The sequence below is a fragment of the Thermobia domestica genome, chromosome 16, assembly GCF_964235325.1.
Source record: "Thermobia domestica chromosome 16, izTheDome1.hap1.1, whole genome shotgun sequence".
NCBI lineage: Eukaryota > Metazoa > Arthropoda > Insecta > Zygentoma > Lepismatidae > Thermobia > Thermobia domestica.
Genome location: NC_137469.1, coordinates 179675404 through 179698567, shown reverse-complemented (window position 1 = coordinate 179698567; position 23164 = coordinate 179675404). Strand labels below are relative to the sequence as shown.

Below are 23164 nucleotides of genomic sequence, written 5' to 3'. Positions count from 1 at the left end.
ATCAGCATCATTTTGGTCAAATAATTTAATTGTTGCGTCATATATAATTGATTTTCTTTCTTCATAGTTTTGGAGAAGTCATTATTTATAATATTATAAAACAAGTGTCCTAAAATTTTAACATGGATCATTGTGGACGCTTGAGTAGGAACATATCAATTATAAATATGATTGTATTCAGATTTCAGTATGTGTTAATGGCACTGAAATGTACCACTACTCAGGAACGTATTTACCTAGGTATTATCTGTTAGGAAACTAATATACACCTATTCTTCGAGTCTGGCATTCCTGCGCTCCATCCATGGAGAGTATGAGAATTAAATCAATCAAATGTTTACTCAGAAGCAAGAAGAAAAGTCTAATCTGAATAAGACATTGCAGAGGTGCACAATTTGTGAAAACGAATAGTGCATAGTGTAAATAAAGGATGACACCGAAAGAGAAAGCCAGAAACACCTGCTAAATGGAGAAAAAAGAGTAAAAATTGTCGAAGTGGGAACATAAAACACAAATAGAACAAATATACCTACAACTCAGCGTTCACCAAACCATGATCTTGGTGTAGTGGTTAAGGTGCTTGCTTAAAAATGCAAGGAACGCCAGTTCAAATCCCCGGCAAGAACATTTTTTAATTGTTTTGTTAATAATACATACAGCTCACGAGAGATGGTAAAAGGGGTCGTATTTAGTCATTCGTAGCAATTATTATTGGTAATGTTTGGTACTGATAATACTTTTTGTCATTGAGTATTGCTTTTACTCTTGTCTTCGTTTCGAAAGAGAATAATATCCGAACAAATGCCACCAAAATTCCTCTTATTTTGAATGTAAACGCCATTTGCAATTAGTAAAGAATAAAAATTGAACGTTCCGACGTAGTTGCAAAAATAAAAAAAAACATGGAAGTGGAGGGGTTCGAAACCCATACTCATGGTTATTAAAAATACAATCACTATATGCCTTAAACCTCTCAACCATGTTTCCAAGTTAACTACTAAGAGGCTTGTCTTTAGGTTAGGATGGTCAATACGTTTTGCGAAGAGGCCCGGTTTAGCTCTGACGCAGCACAGGTGCGAAAAGGGAGATGGGTGCAAGACACTTTCTCTCTCCCTATGTTTGTCTATCTATCTATCTGTCTGTATATATATGGCGCTATTTGTGAATGCCATAACCACCTTGATTTTCAGCGCATTGAGACGAAACTTGGTACAAACATTATTGTTGAAATATCTTGACTGACTTCGTTAACCAAAATAATCAGATGAAAATGATCAAAATGGCTTTAAAAGTACGAAGAGAACCAAATTTCGCCCATAAATGGGTATTCACAAAGTTTGAGCTACTTTTCCTCTTTTACTGAAATATTTTTGTGCAGGTGACTTATCCTCTTTTATTGAAATATTGGACCCTATTAATAACCTAAGGAATATTCACTCCCTTTCACTACGGTCAGGCATTTTCTTTTGCAGGGAGGGCTATTTTCCTATCGAAACAAGATGATTGTTAGTTAGGATATAAAGTTACGCATTGAAAGTGAAGTAACTTGTGAAACTTGTTATTTGAAAGAATAATATAATAAATGTGCTTTCCTCTAACACAGAGAACTGTAAATCATGTATTTCGAGCTCGGGAGCGTGAATGACGAGGAGTGTTGTTTGATTTGCTTTTTAGTAACACATTGCATTGCAAATAGTGGAAGGCAACATTAGTGCTAAGTAAAACAATAATAATAATAATAATAATAATAATAATAATAATAATAATAATAATAATAATAATAATAATAATAATAATAATAATAATAGGTGTTGTTTGTGGCAAGGCAATATCTTTCCCAATTCTGCTTCAAACGTAATGATTGTAACGCCATATCTCCCTTACAAACAAAATATTAGCAATTTATATCCAGAGAACGGGGAGTCATGGGGCTACGGCAGAGCCGTCTTTAGGCAAAATGTTGATAACTTATATCGAGAGAACAAGAGGTGATAGTGGGATGGAACCAACGTTAGACACAGTGGACACATAAGGCGCATCGAAAAAATTTGGGGGTGGGGGCCCCAGCCAGCCTTACTTATTTCCACATGACAATATAAAATTTTATTGTGCAAAATACACACACGAGTTAGCTAGTAATATTTCATATTATCATTATTATTATTATTATTATTATTATTATTATTATTATTATTATTATTATTATTATTATTATTATTATTATTATTATTATTAACAGCGTCTTTTCATTACTTGTGCATGTGTGACATGAAACCAAAGAGAAGAACCATCATTCGTAGAAAGAATAAGAATAGCCAGTTACTTTAACTGTGAAGGACGGCGAAAAATACGAAAAGAGTGATTACCTGTAGCGAAAAGTTACAATACTTTCTCTCAAATGGATAAAAAACAAGTCAAGATAAATTCGAACTCACATGAGCAGCGCGAAAAGCCAGTGCTTTGCCCAATTTTTGTTTCTTAACTGACTCACCGAACGTGTTTCAGTAACTTACTTATTGCTAATTTTACTTGCTTCACTCGTTTAACTTGCTTTTTCTAATAACTTATAACGACAGGGACACGAACGCAGAAACATTGAGGACAGTTAAAAATCATACATGCTCTCCCGCCAGGAATTGAACTCGCGACACCGTATATCAAAGGCGCACGTGCTAGCCACTAGACCAGCGGGGAGGGCACCACTCACCCTCTGTGTCGTTAGGTATTAAGACCACTGTATTACCAGCTATCACTTCTGTGGGTTGTATAGAAACCAAACATGTCGCGTCAGCGAGATCGACCAGAGTTGGCAGAGGCGGCAGAGGCAGATGTGTAGTAATACAACACTCACCCTCTGTAACTGTGAATACTACAACTTGGATTTAACTAAAGCCGTTTAGACATTCAGTGGTTTGCAGGGTTGTATAAGACACTGAAAGATAAGGCACAATACAATTCTGCATACAGCTTCCAGTAGCTGAAGACATGCAATTTCTGGTTAGATACTGAAACTGCTGTCAGATTTTAATACATGACGTATTGCAGGATACAAAATGATTTCCATTACTTCTTTGTTTGTAGACAGCTAGTAGTTTAGTATTCTGAAAGGTTGTGTGTAAACTATGGATGGCCAATTCCGGAATTTTTACTTTCCGAACTCCCGAAAGTAAAACCGGACAAATTCCGGAATTCGGAAAAATCCGGAATTTAGGAATTTCTGATTTCGGAATTTTCTAAATTCCGGATTCTTTCCGAGTTCCGGATTTTTTCTGAATTCCTCAATTTTACCGAATTCCATAATTTTCCGAAATCCGGAAAGTGAAACTTCCGCTTCCGAGAAATGAATTTCTGATGGTTAATCTGTAACGTGGCGGACATAAGTCTTTGACCAGGTAATGGCTACTGCTTTGGAACAAATGCAAATTATGAGAATTAAATCTCTGTATTTGTAGTTTCGTGCGGAGCAAAAACAAACTTGTGAACCAAGGGTTTAAGAACAACTCAAGTTATTAATATAAAGTTTGGCGAAGATTGTTCACAAAAGAAATACGAAAGACGTTTCTAATCGAAGAAATATAACATACAACTTTGCAAGCTCAGACTAAGAAACCTAACGTAACCAGACTAAAGACGAATCATTTACCGCGTATAGATCGCGGTTCAGTAGTCAAAGTGCTTGTTCGAATCCACGTCGCACTTTTTTTAGTTTAGGATTTTTGATGGCGATTGATCGGCGATGACATACGTTTTATTATACTCAGATATTTGAGTACTCGGATATTTCAATACTTGAACTATCAAATCTTCGGAACAATAATAGTAATAATAATAAACTAATAATAGTTATTATTATCTCGTAGAAGATTAAAAGCTAGGAGCTAATTATCGGTCAGGTCATACCATTACAAGTAGAAACGTGACAGTTTTAAATAATATTTAGGTTTGGTTTAATGTTGCCCACGAGAAAAGGAATTTCTCATCTCGTTTCTAAAAGAAACAAAATAACATGAGAATTAACATTTTACACTCGAGACGGGACAAGGCTAACTCAAAATTTTCGTCTCGCTTTGGAGATGAGAATCGAGACGAGACGAAAATATGGTAAACATTTCCCGTCTCGATTCTCGAAATAGTGTATGTCCATTCTTTAAGTAATAATTGCTCTGTAGACTGAATCTCATAGGCTATTTCGTTACACTGTATTTAAGAGCTCATTGAATTATGGTCTGTGTAGGTATTTTTGTAGCAAAGCTTTTATATTTACCTCTGCATATCCTAAAAATTAAATTATTATATGCCTTACTGTTGCGTGATATTCAGTTATTTTTATTACAGTTATTTTCCTTAAAACATACAGTAGAGTACTTACTACATGGAATTTTTTGTTCTAGTTAAAATTTTTGGTAGTTGCAGAGGTGTATCTTAAAGGTAAGGAACCCTTTCCCCGAAATCTCTACTTTTAAGTAAGTTTTGCCAAATCTTAGGGCAAGTTAAAAAACTTTTAATGCCATTATTATTATTATTATTATTATTATTATTATAATTATTATTATTTTTATTACTATTAATATTATTATTATTATTATTATTATTATTATATCAAGACCGTGTATAATCTTTAAAAGATATCCTGTTTGTATCTGAATTGTAAAATGTAGGTTATGGTGGGTCGCTGGTTTATGGTGGGACACGGCGGATGGTGGGTTTCAGTGGGTCACGTCCTGTTGTCCCACGGCCAACTATCTACTTCATCTTTAGTGAGAGGCTTCCAATTCAGCATGAGCGAAACAATATAGGCTTTGTTAAATCCCTAGACGAGACAAGACAAAGCGTCTGTCTCGTCCCGTTTTCCGAGACGAGACGTGGCAGGTCCTTGTCTGAAGTCGTCGCGTTTTAAATGTCTTGAAAGCATTCCATAGCCCTCTCTTGTCCGATTATCAATTCTAACTTGTAAACTTCGTTGCATTTCGAAGCCGCATGGCTTCCAATTTTAGTTCTATTATTATGAGGTTTACGAAAGGAAATTATTCGAAAGGAGACTAGATAACAATTTGTCTCGTTTCGGAAACACGAGATGACACCGGGATAGCCACGAAACCAGTGGTGGATCTAGAAGGTAAAAACTGGGGGGCTGCCTGAATTTAGACTATGATAAGTATATCATGACCTTACTATAAATTTTCAAAACTATATAAATAATAGCTGAAATTATTTTCGTCAATCTGAAAGTGCGGGGGTCTAGGCCTCCCGCCCACGAGCTGGATCCGCCACTGCACAAGACGAAACACAGGCTTTTTCTCGCCTCTCTAAAACGAGACATTTTCACATGACGAGACGAAGCAGGCAATCATGTGTCTAGCGGATTATAACCATCCCTTTTATAAAATTCTGTTTTCATCTCATTATCATGTTATTTCACGAAATCCAACCTCGGATCATCTTCTTTTCATTGACTGTAATTGTTTCCTTCACTAACTTGTGTTCATAATTTTTTTTTAATCATTCTATTTTCTACCGTTTTTATTCCACGGTCAGTCTACGGCTTTCATTCTACCACTTGTGAAGTGGAATTAACATATGATAGGTTATAATGGTATTGTGAATGTTTGCTATGTGTCTAATTGTTTGAAACCAGTGTATATTTAGACAATCGATATTATGTGGGGTTAATTGCATTCATCTATTACTACTTAACTGTCTATGTATGGTATATCTATGAGTGTAGTGTTCTACGTTTCCCTTCGTAGAATAAAGTTGTTTGAGGGCTCTGGATTAAGCGTAATGGAATTGTAAAATAGTCTAGGCATGTAACTTTGATGAGGAAATGGAAGTTAGAAATACAGCATGAAGTGTGGAAAGAGGGATCTTCCTTTTTTCTCTTGAAATGGCTGTAATGCATTGCTTGTTCCGTTCACTGTATTGCTATCTGTCTCCCTACTTCCTTCAGGCGTTATTCAGCGTGCCTTGATGGCTAGCCTCTGTATAGCAAAACTCACGAGTGTAATATGCATGATTCACTGTGTAACGCATGTTGCAATAACTTCGCTTTGTCGTTAACAAATATAGTGCTTTTGCTGCCTTGAATATCAATAAAACTGGTTGTGGAAAAAAATAACTGAATACGAATCTGCTAAAAGTCTACTTATATAGTTTAACATTGAAGTACCTTGTTCAAGTACCGGTACCTTGGTGTCGAAGACTATGGTCATCATACAACGTCTTTCAAATAAACAGAAACACAGTTTACAGGAATTTAAAAAAATTACTGTTTTCAAATGACTTGGTTCAGAAAAAAGAGTTTCCAGTTTAGATAAGCATCACATTCAACTGCGCAGACTTTCTCCAAGAGATATAAAGATCTTAATGCTTTTTGAAGCAATTTTATATCTCAACTATTTGGGAGATATGACAAAAATTGTAAAATATATATATACTTCTTAAAATGATGTGTTTGTAAGATCTTTTTAAAATATGTTGTTTAAAATTTAATTTGATGCTTAATCACATTAGAACAAGAAGTTTGGGTTGGTTCAATTAAAGAAAGTTCTTTGAATTGTATATTATTAGGCAGTGTAGCAAACTTCAACACTTATACCATTTCTCTAAAACTGTTTGGAAGATCCAATTACTACAAAATATGTTATAATCTTCACATCTAATCAAAGCCATCTATGTAATTGGATGAGGTATTTATCAAAGGAGTCTTTCTAAATAAATTCTTCTAAGAAAATAAAAATGTCAATCGCTTGTAATTTCGTTCCATTGTATTATGAAGTCCATTGTATTATGATCGTAGTATTAGACATTAAAATATGGCCACGATCAAAAAGCGCATTCAGACTTACAATTTTTCACACCATCTTACACTAGACAACTAGCAATTTCATGAGTGCCGCTTGGATGAAAACTAAATAAGGCGCTCTGCAAATGCTCTGCTTTATTTAAAAGAGTTCAGCGTAGCATACTGCAAAAAGATAAATGTCCCTGCTACGAACAAACAATAGGGAAGAACAACCGAGCAGTATTTACCAAGCAGTTGATATCATGAGAAAATTACAAAGTGATCGTACTTACCTTAGACATACGAAGGAAAAATCAATGTTGTTCAAACTTTCAATGTTTCACAGGATACTGGAACATGACAGCCGTCGTCAGCATTTCCATTACCTTTAACCCGCTGAGTCATCATTCGTACCATAAAACTGGTGTTCATGGGTGAAGGAGAGGAGTGTGGAGATTGGAACAGAAATTACGTCGTTTTCTGGCTCGTTTGGGAAACCTTTAATCGTCCTCATCATCTTGTGGTCACAACACTTTCTTGCTCTTGCGGTGTTGCCGTGGCCTGCTCAGATTGTTTTTATTGAAATTTTTGGGGTCACTGGCCGAGGAGTGAAAAATCTGGTCTTTTATGAGGGCTTTTTTGGGTAGGGTCATAACTTTATTGAAAACGTTGTAGAAAATGGCTTTTGTTTGATTGATTCTGTGACGTTGATATGCTTTAAGAAATGATCAGTAGAGTGATTACGCATTATTTTATTAGATAATATATAGTGTTAGGTAATATATAATATTTATAGAGTTTAATATTCAAGCTATTCAGATTTTTTGAGAGAATGTCTCATGCCTTACATCTGAGGAGGGGAGAGGAAAGTGATCACTGATAGAACGTACAGTATTGAAATACACAATACACTGATTTGATATTACATTACTATGTCTTTTAAATTGCAAGGCTATATGAGATTGAGAAAGGCTCATAATCGCAGATATAAAAGAAAAATTTGTCTTATGTCCTCTGTTGGAGTTTCCTTACGTGTATGGAATCTCAGTCTTTCGTTGCACCTTTTCAGTTTTTGGGAGAATATCCTGCTCACACATCTGGAGAAGGGGAAACTATCCAAGATATAACGTACAGTATAGTATAAAAGAACACATTATACTGATTTGATATTATATAAGTTTGTCTTGCCTTTTCAACTGCAAGGGTATATTAGTTTGAGAAAGTATCATCACCGTAGAAATAAATTAAGAAAATGAAAAAGAATTTTTATTATGTGCTATGCTGGGTTTTTCTACCCTTATAAAATCCTTTAGTTTTATGTCCCCCCTTTCCAATATTGGAGGGATGTACTTCTCCACGCATCTGAGTATAAGAGGAGAAATTATAGAAGAGAAAGAAGATAGGAAAATATAGAAAGTAAACGTACACAAGATTTTTTGAAACAAATAAATGAGGAAATTCGAGAAGAGGAGATGGAAGAATTTACAAATAAAAAGGAGAAAAAAGAAGAAGATGAAAAGTGGACAAAAAGCTGTAAAAAAATTTTTTTGATAAGGAAAAGAAGCGCGTATGATAATTATTTTTATGAGCTTGAAACAATTCAAAAATAGGAAGAATAAGATCATTATCAACTGGTAATGAAGATGATGAAGAGATGTATCAACTATTATAACGGATCATAAAATAAAACGTTAACGTAAAACGAGGATAACAGGAAGAAACTAAGATAGAAAGAGAATTTTAAGGAGAAGAAAAGACACAGGAGAAAGGAGTTTATTACACAGAAAAGTGGTTAAAAGGAGAGTTAATAGTACTTGTAGAACATCCAGTCATAAAAAAAGATGATAGTAACGAATATCCATGCATCAATGAAATAATAGAATATGAAGATAAAAGGAAGAGTTGTGTTTCTCATACTCAGATTTAGAAGATATAGAGAAAACGATTGAAACAACAAAAAGAAACATAGATGATTACATTATCACAAATTTTGAAAGAAAATTGTACATCTGTAATGGTCGATGATAAATAAATAGGAAATTTTATTCTAAATAAATAGAAAATTGGTTTGAAAATTTTCTTGAAAATCTGGAGAAAGAAGAAGAGCTATACCCGTCAGTAATGGAAATTCGAGAAAAGATTCGAAAGGAAATCACTAAATTCCTAGTACTGCAAGTAAGTGGAAAAGACTTGTTTGCGGAAGAAAAGTAGACCAAAGTACAGCATCAATAGCACTCTAAGAAACAACAAAAATAAATAAATAAACGGAATCCTTAAGTTTTACATCCCACGGTTATGCTCGCTAGGCTAAAGGAAACGGTGATAATGAGAAATGAATGAAATGGTGGAATGAACAAAATGGGCGAAAAGGAGAGAATCTCCGCGAAAACCAAGGCACACCGTGTTTGTCCACCACAAAGTTCACCTGGCGCGAGCAGAGATGAAACCAAGGCACCCATGCACCAGACGCGAAAACTCTACCACTGAACCACCGCGGCCCCAAAAATCAGTAAGCAAAGTTGTGGGAGAAACAGAAGAAGAAAGTTCATTGAAGAGGAAATATGATAGTGCATGCTTTCAAGAGCTGCGTAAAACATTAAAGCAAGAGAAGAAGAAAGAGAAGAAAGGACAATACAAATCATGACAGAACTCTGGCAATCAAGTAGATCTCATGAATACAAGGAAGTGAAGAAGACGTCAAGATGGCAGGGAATGTAGCAAAAGGCAAAATTTGCAATGAGTTGCATAGTAATCTGAAAACAAAAGACGGGTAAAACAAAAGACGGGTATACAAGCTTTCTAAGGTAAAAGGTAGGCAGGAGAAAGATATATCGCGTCTACGCTGTATCAAGAACGAAACCAATGAATTTCTGACAAGTGAGAAGGAGATGAAGAAGAAGTGGAAAGAGTATTTCCGGGAACATTTTAATGAAGAAAATCCGAGGGAAAATGTAAAAAAAAAAAAAAATATGTCGATGAAAGAGGAACTGTACAAGGACAGAGGTAAAACATGCCATACAAAACATGAAAAATACTAAAGCTCCAGGACCGAATAATTTCCCTATCGAAGCATGGAAAAGTTTAGGTAAAGAAGGAGTGTAGTGGTTTACTCGAGTTTTTAATAGAGTATTGGTACAGGAAATATGTTAAAACAATAGAGAAGCAGCTACTTTGTACTGTTAAAACAAAAGAAATATGTAATAATGTGCCAACTATAGATTAATAGAAATTTAGCCATGTAATGAAACTCTGAACAAGAGTTAGAAGCAAGATAGAAGGAGAGACTGAAATAGCAGAGAATTAATTTGGCTTCATGCCAGGACGATGCAATATTTGGCAATGGCAAATTTGTTCTGGAGTACGCTATAAAGAAAATCAAAGGTTGCAACCAAGGCCTAGAGCTGAATGGTATTCATCAGGTTATAACGTATGCTGGTAACGTAAATCTAATATTAAATTATAGGAGAACAATAGAAAGAAATGTAGAGGCCTTATTAAACGCTTGCAGGGTCATGGGCTTAGAAGTAATTACAGAGAAAACTAAACTCATGAAAGTTTGTCGGGACTGTAATACGACAAATTAAGGGTGCGTCAGAGTATCAAATATTACTTTCAAAAAATGAATACTTTCAAATATCTAGGATCAATATTAACAAACCAAAATCATATCCGCGAAGAAATTTAATGTGGAATAAAACAAGGGAGTTCGTAGTATTATTCAGATAAAAATCTTTTGTCGTCGTGAATTATGTCTAGGAATTTGAATCTTTAAATACATAAAACGATAATTGTATCTGTTGTGCTGCATGGTTCCGTAGCATGGTAGCTTACTCTGATAGATGGCAGACCAAAAATGTTCGGGAATAAATTCCTGGGTGGAATATTGGGACCAGAGAGGGACGGGAACGGGAAATGGAGGAAACATTATAACGAGGAACTGGATAATTTACACCATTTACGAACATTGTTATTCATCAAGTCGAAGAAACTATATATATTTGTGGAAGTGTGAGGGAAGGAACGCTGGAAAAATGAACCTAATGTAAGCTACGAATGCTCTTGTCGAATGCGTTGCTACGAAAGTATTAATTCTGCTTTTCATATTCAGAAGTATATGGTGTGTGCAAATCTAGTTCTTTGCCATTCTAATATTGCTTTCTTTAAGATAGAGTCAAGTAAATGTACTTGTATTGTTTTAATGATCCAAACTCACAATATTTGAATGATATATTTTGTTAATAAGTAGCTTCGTCCATGAATTTTCCTAGAGCACTTTCTTTTTAAGGTCATATGTAAAATAAAGCATATTGTACTGCTTATTTACAGGAACAAAATGGTGTGGTCAAATGAGTGTTCCTGCTTTAGAACCTTATGGAGAATATGTGACTGTTGATAAATGTTGTAAAAGCCATGTTTCATGCCCACAGATAATCCCTTCAAATAGAAGTTTATATGGACTAGATAATACTGGCTCAATATCAAGGTAAATATTAATGTAAAGAATTGAAATAAGAGCTACATTTCCTTATAGAATTGAAGTCAAGGTTCTTTACGAGTTGTTCACATTTATTTCCTTAGTTACATATTTAGTGTTATGCTATTTCTATATTTAGACCTCACACCGGCACGTAAGTTTTAGTTGGTATTAATTTGATGACTTCATGTAAGATGATAGCTTTATATGTGAAAACATACATACATGTATACTTGATATCAGTTTTGAGTTTCAAAAAACACTTGATTTTTTTTAGTAAAACAGAACTAATTAGATAGTTTAAGATACCTGAAATATGTTCGCCGTAGAAACAGTATTTATCTGCTGAATCTTATTCTGTTCTAAGTGAATCTACTCTGTACTCTTTATTAACCTGCATCCTTACCTTAGCTTATACTTTGTATCATCCGCTCCTCCTTGACTCCCCAAGATATTTTACTGCAACAGGCATATTACACAAGCAAATATTTTCACCTGTCAAGAACGTTAGTCTTTTCGACGCTTCTCTCCGTATAATATTCAGTACCTTGTAGCTATTCTGAAGTTTCCTATTGAATACCTTTCCAAATCCACTTGATTCTTTGTCTATCTTGGACTAAAATACTTTTCTAGAAGTTTAATTTGGGAAAGCGCCCAGAATAGTAGCCAACCATACTATAATTATTGTGAAATACGATAATTTAAGCCTTAGTAAGATATACAATAATACCCTTGCGATGTGAATATACGATAAATTTAGAATTGTATTTGTTCATTAAAGAATTGTAAAACGTACACACTTACACTAAAATTTGTAAGCCATTCTCGCTAATAGTAAAGTAACGACGAATTGAGAATTGGAAAATAACAAACCTGTATCCATTCTTTAAACTCAATTACATTTGAATGCAGGTGCTAATATTGTTGTTCATGTCTGATACAAAGTTTTGTTATTCGCGCGCGTGAGTGTGAGCTCCTTTAGATATAACAAACAAAGAAGTTAGAATTGTTGTGTGGATCTGGTTGAGGAAAGTAAAATTACGTACAGCGTAATTTATTGTGTGTTTTCCTAATTACTTACGTGAACATGTAAAATAGCTATCGAATGTGATAAAGATTCTGAAGCGCAGTCCACTCCACAAAAGAAACTAAAGATCTGGGGTGAGTTGAAACTTACGCATTTAAAACAAAACTTCGGGAAAGATTGGTTAATTGATACTGTGTTCAAGACTAGTTCGAGCCTGTTATTGATAATGTGTATAAAGCCCGCTGTAAAGTTTGCGGTACCGAGTTCACTGCTGAGTTGACTGTACTAAAAAAATCATATTAAGGAGAAAAAATCTTTTAAGAGTATTGAAACGTGTAGGGTTTGCCCAAAGAAAACTCGATTTTTCATCATCCATGTCTACTTTGGATACACAAGGTAAGAAAGCTGAAATAATGTTATGTGTTTTCTAGCCGAACATAGTATTTCTATGAACAGGGCAGATCACTTAACAGACATAATTAAAAGGAAGTCCCCTGATTCTAAAGTTGCTAACAAAATTCAATTAAGTAGATTTAAGGAATGGGTCTGATAAAAAAATATATCATTTGAAGGAATTGACTGATATGTTATAGAAACAAAAAAATCAATTTAATAATAGATGGGTTTACAGATATTTCGATCACAAAAAAAAATATGTGAGATGTTTTTGTGAGATATTTCGATGAAAACTGTGCGATAATACTAACAAAAGTTTTGCAGCTATTACAAATTTATTGTGATAAAAATGTGAAAGCTTGATATAAAGGTACCACTGCAAAAATAGTATCTACGCGCTACTATATAATGCTTTAAAAGGTAGTAATATCGCACTTGAAAATGTAGTAGGACTTGCATCCGATGGGTGCAACACAATTATGGAAAAAGATAATTCTCTTGGAAGTACGCTAAGTAAGGAATTTTTTTTTGGCACTTTTGTACCGATTTGGAGTTCGAAACCCAAGATTACTAGCTACGTTTTTTTACATTTTATGCTATTTTTTTTAATGTTATACATCTTCCTCAGTTATCACGTTCATAACGAATATACGATAATTGTTTGTAATATACGATTATTTTAAAGAGAAAAATCAATAATTTTGTCCTCCGAGTTTGGCAACAGTGGCGCTCAGTCTCTGTTTTTCTTGTGTCAACTTTCACAATTACTCAATGTTGCACGTTTTCTTGACATATTTTTACATTTAATTTCATTAATCTTTAAGAGAGGAGCATCAATGTGCCCATGTCATATTAAATTTTAATGAGCCCCTCTACTGCCCATTTAATAATAAAAGATAATAAGGCCTTATCAAAGATAATAAAATAGGTCAAAGCTTCCCAAATTTACTTTTTGGCATTTTGTACCCATGAAACCATGAAAGAAGACGAGATGAAGCACCTAAACTTACAGAGGTACATACCGTGTTTCTATACTACAATATCAAATTTTTATTTTTGGCAATTTTCCAAATTTAATGGAAGTGATTCTATGCACATCTGGAAGTAAGTGCAGTGAAAAGAATATAATTTTGCAAATCAAGTATGGAATGAATTTGAAAGGACGTCATTGTACAAGGGCATTGATTTCTCTGTAAATTTGGAGGGCCCGTTCAGATGAAGAAGGCCTATATAAAGATTTTAAGACAAATTGCATTTAAATTATGCCAAATATTGTATATTCATAAATACAATGAGGTGGCTCACTTGAAGTTTGGGGAACGGGCTCCTCGGCCCCCACCAGGATCGGCAACCTTGCCATTGCAAGATTCTCATGATCACGGTTTACTGTAAGAAGAGATCTTAATGTTGATGAGTTGAAATGCTGTGCAACTAGTTCTATACAGATGTAGGAGTTAGCTCACACTCTTATGTACACATTATCGAGTCTATCATGGAATATAATGTCGAAGTATGCAATTTTGGAATAAACTTAGATCTAATAACACATATTAATATACTTGTTCATCAAGCAGGCTATTCTAGGTGGTACCATGTAGTGTAATCTTTGAAATGTGATTGCGAATAACACATATTTAGGGGCCGCAGTATTTAATGGTTTCAAGTTTCTAATATGGACATGAATTTTGACATAAATAACGGATATGATATGTGATTACCTTCCAGAAGGAGGATTTTGTTGGTATCCTATGCTGTGTATATATGAGAAGAAGATTATTATGCAATCGAAAAGGGGTTAAACTCAATGCACCTTCTTGAGATAGGCTTATGCTGCTCACTTGAGTCGCATGATGTGCAATCCAAATTTCCAACGATTTTTGTGAATGAGAAACTACTAATCGCAAACAAACAAAACTATTTGTATCCTTAGAGATTAAGGCTCATTACGTGGTTCTTTACCGTATGTCACAATTTTATATGACCCAGAGCTTAGTACTTAACCCCGATACATAGGTTGTCTTCGTTTAAGCAATCAAAGTGGTTGGCTTCCCATAATAAAATAAAAACACGGAAATGACGGAAGTCAAAATTGACTTATATAAGGATATCTATTATACAAGATGTTCAAGAGCAGTGTATATGGTAAACGAATGGAGGAGGGAAGGTAACATATAGATATGCAATGCGTATCCGATAAATGGAAGTAAATTAAACCAACAATATCCTCACGTCTTAAAAGCCGAATGATGTATAAGGAGCATCTTTCATTAATCCATATGATGAGACCATCGGAAAGGCTATCCACGTCTACATAGAAAGGTGCAATAGTTCTCGATCAAATGTACAAGTGCCAATAACACCAAGTACTAGAGCAACATTCAACTAGAATACATGGACAAAGAATCATTTATTTATTACATCCATAAAGATAATTTACGTATATATAAATAAGATAACTATGCTTTATAAATTAGACACATCAATAAGCCTCGAACATTTTTTGTAATTGCATATTGTAATTGGTTGTATGAAGCTGTAAAAGAATGCAGATGTACATCGATCAAAACGTTACTTTTATACGTGTAAATTTGATTTTACATATTTTATTTAATACATATTTCAAACAATGTTACATATTTCTTATGATACTACATATTTTGCGTTATAACAAACTTTTTAACAAATTACTTTCTAAAGTTTACATAATAGTATAACAGACCTGAGAAAGCCACTTGTTCGGTTTCTTCCTTGAAATTTGTTCTATTTCTGACAATATTATAGAATATGGACATGTTAATTCCATTGCATATTCTGTCTTTTCACAGCTATCATTAAAAGAAATGAATTGTAATTAGGATATTACAACGTTTGCTCTAATTTCAAAGAACCCAAGTGAATAGGATAAGTGATCTGATAGAACTATCACCTATGGACTCTTCTCCCTCTCTGGCGTTGAATAGAACACACCAAGGTATCCGAAATCACGTGCATAAAGCAACAGAAGTGACGTATTGTACCTTGCTGTTTTTACCGTAGTAGACATTGGATGATAAATTATCTGTGGAATTGTGAAGTGCCGAATTTGGTGTGATAACGGTGAAACTATTTGAGAACAGGATCCTGAGAAGAATATTCGGACCCAAGAGGAACGAGAATGGGGAATGGCGGAAGCTTCATAACGAGGAACTACATAGTTTATACGGTTTACAAAACATTGTTAGGGTCGTCAAGTCTAGGAGGCTTAGGTGGGCAGGTCATGTAGCTAGAATGGAAGAAAGTAGAAACGCTTTCAAAGTCTTGACTGGTAGACCCATAGGAAAACGACCATTAGGAAGACCTAGGCGCAGATGGGAGGACAATATTAAGATGAATCTCGCAGAGATAGGAATACAAAGTAGAAACTGGATGCAATTAGCTAAGGATAGAAGTCAGTGGAGAGCTTTTGTGAACGCGGCACTGAACCTCCGGGTTCCATAGGCCATAGAGTTAGTTAGTTAGTTAGTTAACGGAGATAATATGGCACCGTACGCGTCTTCACTAGCAGCAAAATTAAAATCGCGAGTTGAAATGGATCAAGCTTTTACTACTGATGTTAAAGTCGTAGTATGTACAACATGTGAATGCTGCATGAAATTGCAATTGGAGCAACATAAGAGAAGAGCCCTTAATATTAGAAACAAGGAACTGCGCTCCAGTAGAAAGCAACTTCTTTTAACCCAAATGCAGAACGAACGAATTTTTCAAAGACATGTGTTCTGCAATGGCGGCTGATAATATTAATTGGTAATATAAACTTCAGGTACACAAATACCGTTCATTCCTGGAAAAATATTGTAAGAGTCAAATTCCGGATGAATCGACGTTGCGGAAAAATACTTTGCGAACTTAGATACTTTGAGTTATCCCTCAGAGATCTACTAACGCCTCTGTAAATTAAGCCTGCTGAATTCTCTGTATCTCTTTTTTAAATATATGTGGTATATTTCTTTCAAACGAAAAAGGATAACCAAAATCAATGAACTTTAGTCGAAGTTATGTGTAAACAATTCACAACATACATATAAAACGGTCGAATAAATTAAGAACCTTCTGCTTTTATTCAAGTTATTTATTATGGCGTCTCAAAGCATTTATTTATAGAATAACAAAATTCAAACTGAAGGTTCTTCAAATAGTTTTCTCATGTTTCCAACATGTACATTCGTTTCAATTCTAGATTCAATTGTGAATGCGATGAGCGTTTAAGAAATTGTTTACTTGAAGCTGGCACAGAGGAGGCGAGTATCTACGGTGTCATATATTTTAATATTATGCAGCGATTCTGTTTCAAGAACTCTCCACCAATTCAAACATGTGTTCCATACGAGTGAGTATCTTGTATTAATTTTATTGTTTTCTAAAAGGAATGTATGCTCACTATTAATTTTTCATGTCGGTCAATAATATAGTCTTAAAGAAAGTTATATTAAAATAATAAGAAGTATTATTATTTACATTATGAATAATAGTAAACTTTCCTTACATACAGGGTGTTACAAAATGTCTCTCAATATTTTGGAAGTAAATTCCTCACATAAAATTAAGAAATAAAGATCTTATGGACCTGTGCTCGAAAATGGATAGTTTCGGAATTATAAGGTGCCGAAAACGTGAAAAATGAACTTTAAAAATTTACTACTATGGGACCTATCGTAGTCAGGTGAAGACATCACTGAGAAATTAGTATGTGAACTATCCAAATATCCATGTTTAAGAATGATCCAGTACTTGCTTATCATTTTTTTTTTAGAGAGGTAGGTGGAGAGTGATGAAGTATTCTCAAACAGCCTCTCTAGAAATTATTGTGCAAATACCGAAGGTTCTGAAAGATGGACATTTGGAAAGTTCAGAAACTAGTTCCTTGGTGATATCTTGACCCGACTATGGTGGTTCTTATAGTAGTGGAACTATGGACCTTTTATTTTTCCACGTTTTGGCGCCCTATAAATACGAAACTACACATTTTCGCCTACAAATCCATATGAACTTATTCTTATTTTGATGAGTTGAATTTATTCCTTAATATTCTGACAATTCTTTGTAACACAATGTATAATATTTTTATGGTTTCGATGGGTAATTTGGTATCAAATGAAAAATATGCATTTATTACTCAAACTAAAATTTTAGTAACTCTTCTTTTATTCTGCACATAGAAAAGAACTCCTAGCAAATAGTCCACACAGTTTTATGTGAATGAAAACATATTTGTATCGAATTGTTAGTCTATTGGGAAAATTATATAGATTATCTTTCAATACATTTCCTTACCACGCTTCACTTATGAGATAATTTATGTAATTACCAATATACAGTGAATCACAGATTAATCTATATTTGCTAATTTACGTAAAAGTATACAGTAATTTATATAGAATATGAAATATGTTAATAAAATAATTCCACTTACGGTCCTGAACACAGACAAGTTTATGTCCTTTACTAATAACAATTAACTTAATTCAACAAATTAGTGCTTATAAATTTTCCAAAACAAAATTGAAAGTGCACCTCCAATTCGGAATGAAATACATCAGAATAATTTTGCCATTGGTTTGACCATGTCACGTAACGAGTTAATTTTAACTAGTAATCAGTGAGTAGCATACATTAGACACCAGCGTAGTAAGCAACAGAATGCTGCAGTATAGATTGTATAATTGAAATTTTACAAGGAGCACAAATTATTAGCGATGTTAGCGATAGAAGTAAAATCGAGATCTCTCGTGGCTCTTCTTTGGATCTGGAGACTCGGGTTCGACTCCCGGTAAAAGTTCATGTTGTTCACATCGCATAGCCTCGCTGCTGAATGTGTCGCTAACCTCAAAGCCAATCATCCAAAAAGGAGAACCATTGCAGTTAATACCAAATACATTGCTGGAGACAAGATGTTGTACGTTTCAGAGATGGGATGATCTTGCCATAAGAATGCTGCATAATTATTATCAGAAAATGCCAAAATTAACAACAAAATATTGTCTATTCTTATTAGGCTGTTTAATGAGATACGGAGAAATTGGTCTTATGGGTTAGTTACATAAATGCAGAGAATTTCCACCTTTTCCAACATTGAAATCATTTTAATGACCAGGATTCTTTTCTCTATATGCATGTTTTCTAATAAAAGTTAGGCTATAATCACTCACTGATATTCAACAAGCACAATTATTCGTATTTTCGAACGGAAATGATAGGCTGTTTAATTTAATGTATTTTTTGATTGCTTACACTTCGATATTTTTTTAAAATAATAAGTGTAATTTAACTATTCTTAAAATATTATTTTTCACCTTTCTTAAAAAAACTAACTTGTTCCTCTTTAGAATTAAACTTTGGTTTTTCAACAGTTCTGTCATCATGAATGTTTCTATGGTATCACCTGGTTATAGAGCGAAATCTTCAAAGTCGAATTTTAACCTCATCAGATTTTTGTATTATCTTTGTACTGCTAAGAAAATAACTTTGTTATTGAAAGAAACGTGGGAGCCGATTTACTCTGCTTCAGTTTGAAATCATTAAATTGAAAATGCAAATTCAAATCCAAATAGTTATATTCAAATAATCATACTCAATAAGGATTAGGACCTTTGCCCTTAAATTGACAGTTGAGAAGGCGGATAGTTTATGAAAGTGAGTGATTTTGAAAGAATTAGTAGCCGAAGATGGAGCAATTCCCTGAAAACATACGGAGAAGACGCCGTCCATCATAATCTCACATGGCCTCGGATGGAACAAAGAGACACCTGGTACAGTCCGCAGCAAAAAAACCTGCAACATGAGCATGTAAGTTTATTGTGAAACGGCGAAGTCTTTTGCTTCAAAATAAGTGTGCATGATTTGCTGACAATTTCCGTCAATGACCCTTCACTTAAGAACTTTGATCCGAAAACTGCAATTTACAACTGGTGCTTCAGTACAGACAGAAAGAGAGCGTTACACAAACGTGAAGTCTTAAGGTAAGGTATCTTTAATATGCATATGAACTGTCCAATTCAAAATTGATTATCCCTGGTTTTGAAATTTTATGCTTTAATGTAAATGCTTTCTTTGTTAAACCAAAGGCAGGGGAGGGGGGAACCTCTCATAATTCGTATATGAGAGATACTGGCGACCATCATTTGTGAATTGGCGAGTGCGTCTGACTTTGAAATTTTGTGCCCTGATCTAGTATATATCTTACGTACAAAATTATTGAACTTTATTTTAAATGCTTTCTCAGCACAGAAATTCATGCTATTCAAGAAGAGGATGGCAATTGACGTTGTCAACACTGCTCAAGCTAGTACTTCAATTAGGATTTCTTAAACGGTTGTGTAAAAACTATTCGGTTACCTACCTATTAACATTGCATATTTTTAAAGAGTAAGGTATTCATACAAAACTTGAGTACTCCTAGTTAATTGTAGAAAGTTAGCTAGCTTCATTTCTTGTGTAAGATCTATCAACTTGTAAGAGAACGACGTGATAATACTTACATAATTCATTGAAATTAAAGTACGTATTCGATTTCGCTCATTTCTGAAACGAATAGTTCATTCGACTACCTGTATTCATTTACAGCATCAAGATATAAGACTGCTGTTTAATGTAGAATGTGACTCATACTCGCTTCTATCAGGAATTGAACCACGAAATCCCATGTCGAAAATCGTTTTCTATCCATATATATATATATATATATATATATATATATATATATATATATATATATATATATATATATATATAGATAGATAGATAGATAGATAGATAGATAGATATAGATATAAATATATACGAGGAACGCCAAGATATGCAGAAAATTCCACAAGTTTACCGGAAACCGGATTTATTGAGGCCCCTTAAATTTGAATTGACAATTGACCCAAAGCTATTATAATTCTGAACAATAGGCTAACAAAAATAAGAGAAAACCATGTCTATATAGCGTATTTAACCCGCTAACACTTACGTTTTAAGATATTCATTACTAATTCATTGTTCAGGAAAATTGGCACTCTGTATTATATACATAAAAGAAATTCTGATTCATTGATTGACTGAAGTTCTGAGTGAATGATCAACGCCTATACCAAACAGGGGCGGATCCAGGACCGACTTCTGGGGGGGAGCGGTGGGTTGTCATACTACTTTTAAGGGCTCCAAACTTTGGGATGAGTTTTATTTATATATATAAAATAAGAAAGTTTCCTCTTCTGGGGGGCCATCGCCCCGATCGCCCTTCCCCTGGATTCGCCCCTGATACCAAACAGCTTAATCTAGAAACCTGACACTTTGACAGTGCAGCGGATTTATGATGCGAGGTACCACTATAGGATTTTTGGAAATTTGAAGAGGAAGGACAGAAATAGAGATGGCAATTATTATAGCAAAATGACCGTATCTCAGGGTCTCTAAAGGTAGAAACATAAAAGATAACGAATGAATATTATGTTGTCTCGGGTTTTGAGCCAAGTGAAAATACTGTATTGAGCTCCAATGTTTCGAATGTAGGCATTGCATTAATATTCAGAGATTGTTATGAAGAGACCCGATACAAGTATATATAGCTCCACCTGACATATATATACAGTTTGACTATGTCAGGTGGAGCTATGAATAACGACCTGTCATTGACTGAGGGAGACCCTGGCTCCTGATTGGCTGTTGTTGTTACGAAAAGTGTTATTCCTGAATGTATGTTTTTTTTTTCTTTCTTAAAATAGCCACTAGGTTGTTGAAACCCATTGTCTCTACTGAAATTGTTGCTTTCACATGAAATGGCTATGGACCCCTTTATTATTCTGTCCCACAGCTGCATTTAGCTACTATAACTGTATTTATGAAATCACCATGTATATATATATATATATATATATATATATATATATATATATATATATATATATATATATATATATATATATAAGCTCTCTAATCTATGCTATGCTTGTCCTAAATTTTCGGGTTGCTGAAGTTTGATATAACTGTTATGCTCTTTGTATTGTTGTTCTATGATGAGTTCAGTTTGCTCTATGTATGATTTGCCACTTTCAGGGTGTGTATGTCATATTGTAATTCATTGGTTTAAGTAACGATGGTCTGATGATCTTCACTCGTGAATTTTCATTTACTTTGTATTCGGCAGTAATAGCCCTTTATACATCCATGTTGGTACATTTTTAGATTCTAGCCATTTTTTTGTGGCGTCGAATGAAGATGACTATTCATCTTGTAAACTTTTCCGGTCACTTACAGAGAGTGTTCCAGGGTGTTTAGAATAATAAGATGTCACATTGATTACAGCCGCACTATAAGGGGAATAATCTCCATTTTGCTTCCACAGCTTTCCACAGTCCATTTACAGTTCTCACAGATATTTTTGAACAATCTTTAAACAGTTCAAATCCAAAAAAAAAAAAAAACACTGGATTTTTTTGAAGACTTTACAGGTGTCTCGTTCATATATGATACCTATATTCCAGTAGTCTCTTTCATACCCTGGCAGAATCCGAGGATCGATCTTGAGGTGTGATAACGGTTCGTCTTTGTGCATGGGGATCATGTTCATCTCATTTCCGTGCATTTCTTTTAGCTCCTACTAGTAGATTGGTACAATGATCTTTACTTGTTAGTATTGCGAGCTGATTTAGCAGTTTTTCTACTTTACTGACGGTAGCTGGCAACCGCTATGAGCCTGGAAATCCTCTTTACATGTTTGGACTGATTTTGTGAAGTTATTCGCATAGTTGAATCGATTTCTGTTAAAAGGGCGTTAAAAGGGCATTTTTAACGATTTTCACTTTTTATTAAATTGAGTATGTTAGAGGTAGATGCAACGATTTGAGTTAAAAGGAAGTGTATTTCTTGGAACGTGTTGAAAATATAAGAAATTGTATTCTATTATTATAATATAATATATTGTTATAATATTACAGAATGATATATTATAATATAGTATTGTGTCCAGTTGGTCAGTCTATCAGCTGTACTGGAATCTGGACAAACGCTCAGAAATTTGGGGAATAAAACTTACAGAAAACTTGCTTGGGTTAAAAATACAAATCCTACCATTAAAATAATGTTTTCTTATGCAATGCTACTTCCTTACATTTCCAAATATGTCTCGTCGCCCAACATAAATAAAATCCACCTAAACTTATAATTACCTGCTGCGCCGTTACACCAGGTGAAAGTCAGTGTCAATTTCGTAGCCACAGTTTTAGATCCCGTAAAAGATACCGTGAGAAAATTTCACCTTTTATTCTGGCACAATATTAAGGTTTTCAGGATTTTTATTTAACATGTAGATGGCCAAGGTATATTCCAGCATTAACCTCAGTATTTCCCGATATGGATTCAAGGTACTTTACAAGTCGGAGTAAGCCAAACAGTGGCGACAAGTGTTAATTCAGAACTTATCCTGACAGATTAAGAGGAGATTAAGGAGAAAAATGTTTGCTTTCAA

General features: G+C 34.3%; 1 protein-coding gene across 1 annotated transcript in view; it reads left to right on the top strand.

Annotated features, from left to right (window-relative positions):
- The first annotated feature begins 9750 nt into the window (after positions 1 to 9750).
- LOC145672701 (phospholipase A2-like) overlaps positions 9751 to 23164 on the top strand; it is a 162801-nt gene continuing 149387 nt past the window's right edge. Inside the window, exons 1-3 of the mRNA XM_081741870.1 lie at positions 9751 to 9784; positions 11108 to 11264; positions 16895 to 17044. Coding sequence (XP_081597996.1) covers positions 9751 to 9784; positions 11108 to 11264; positions 16895 to 17044 — 341 coding nt within the window. The remainder of the gene's footprint in view (positions 9785 to 11107; positions 11265 to 16894; positions 17045 to 23164) is intronic.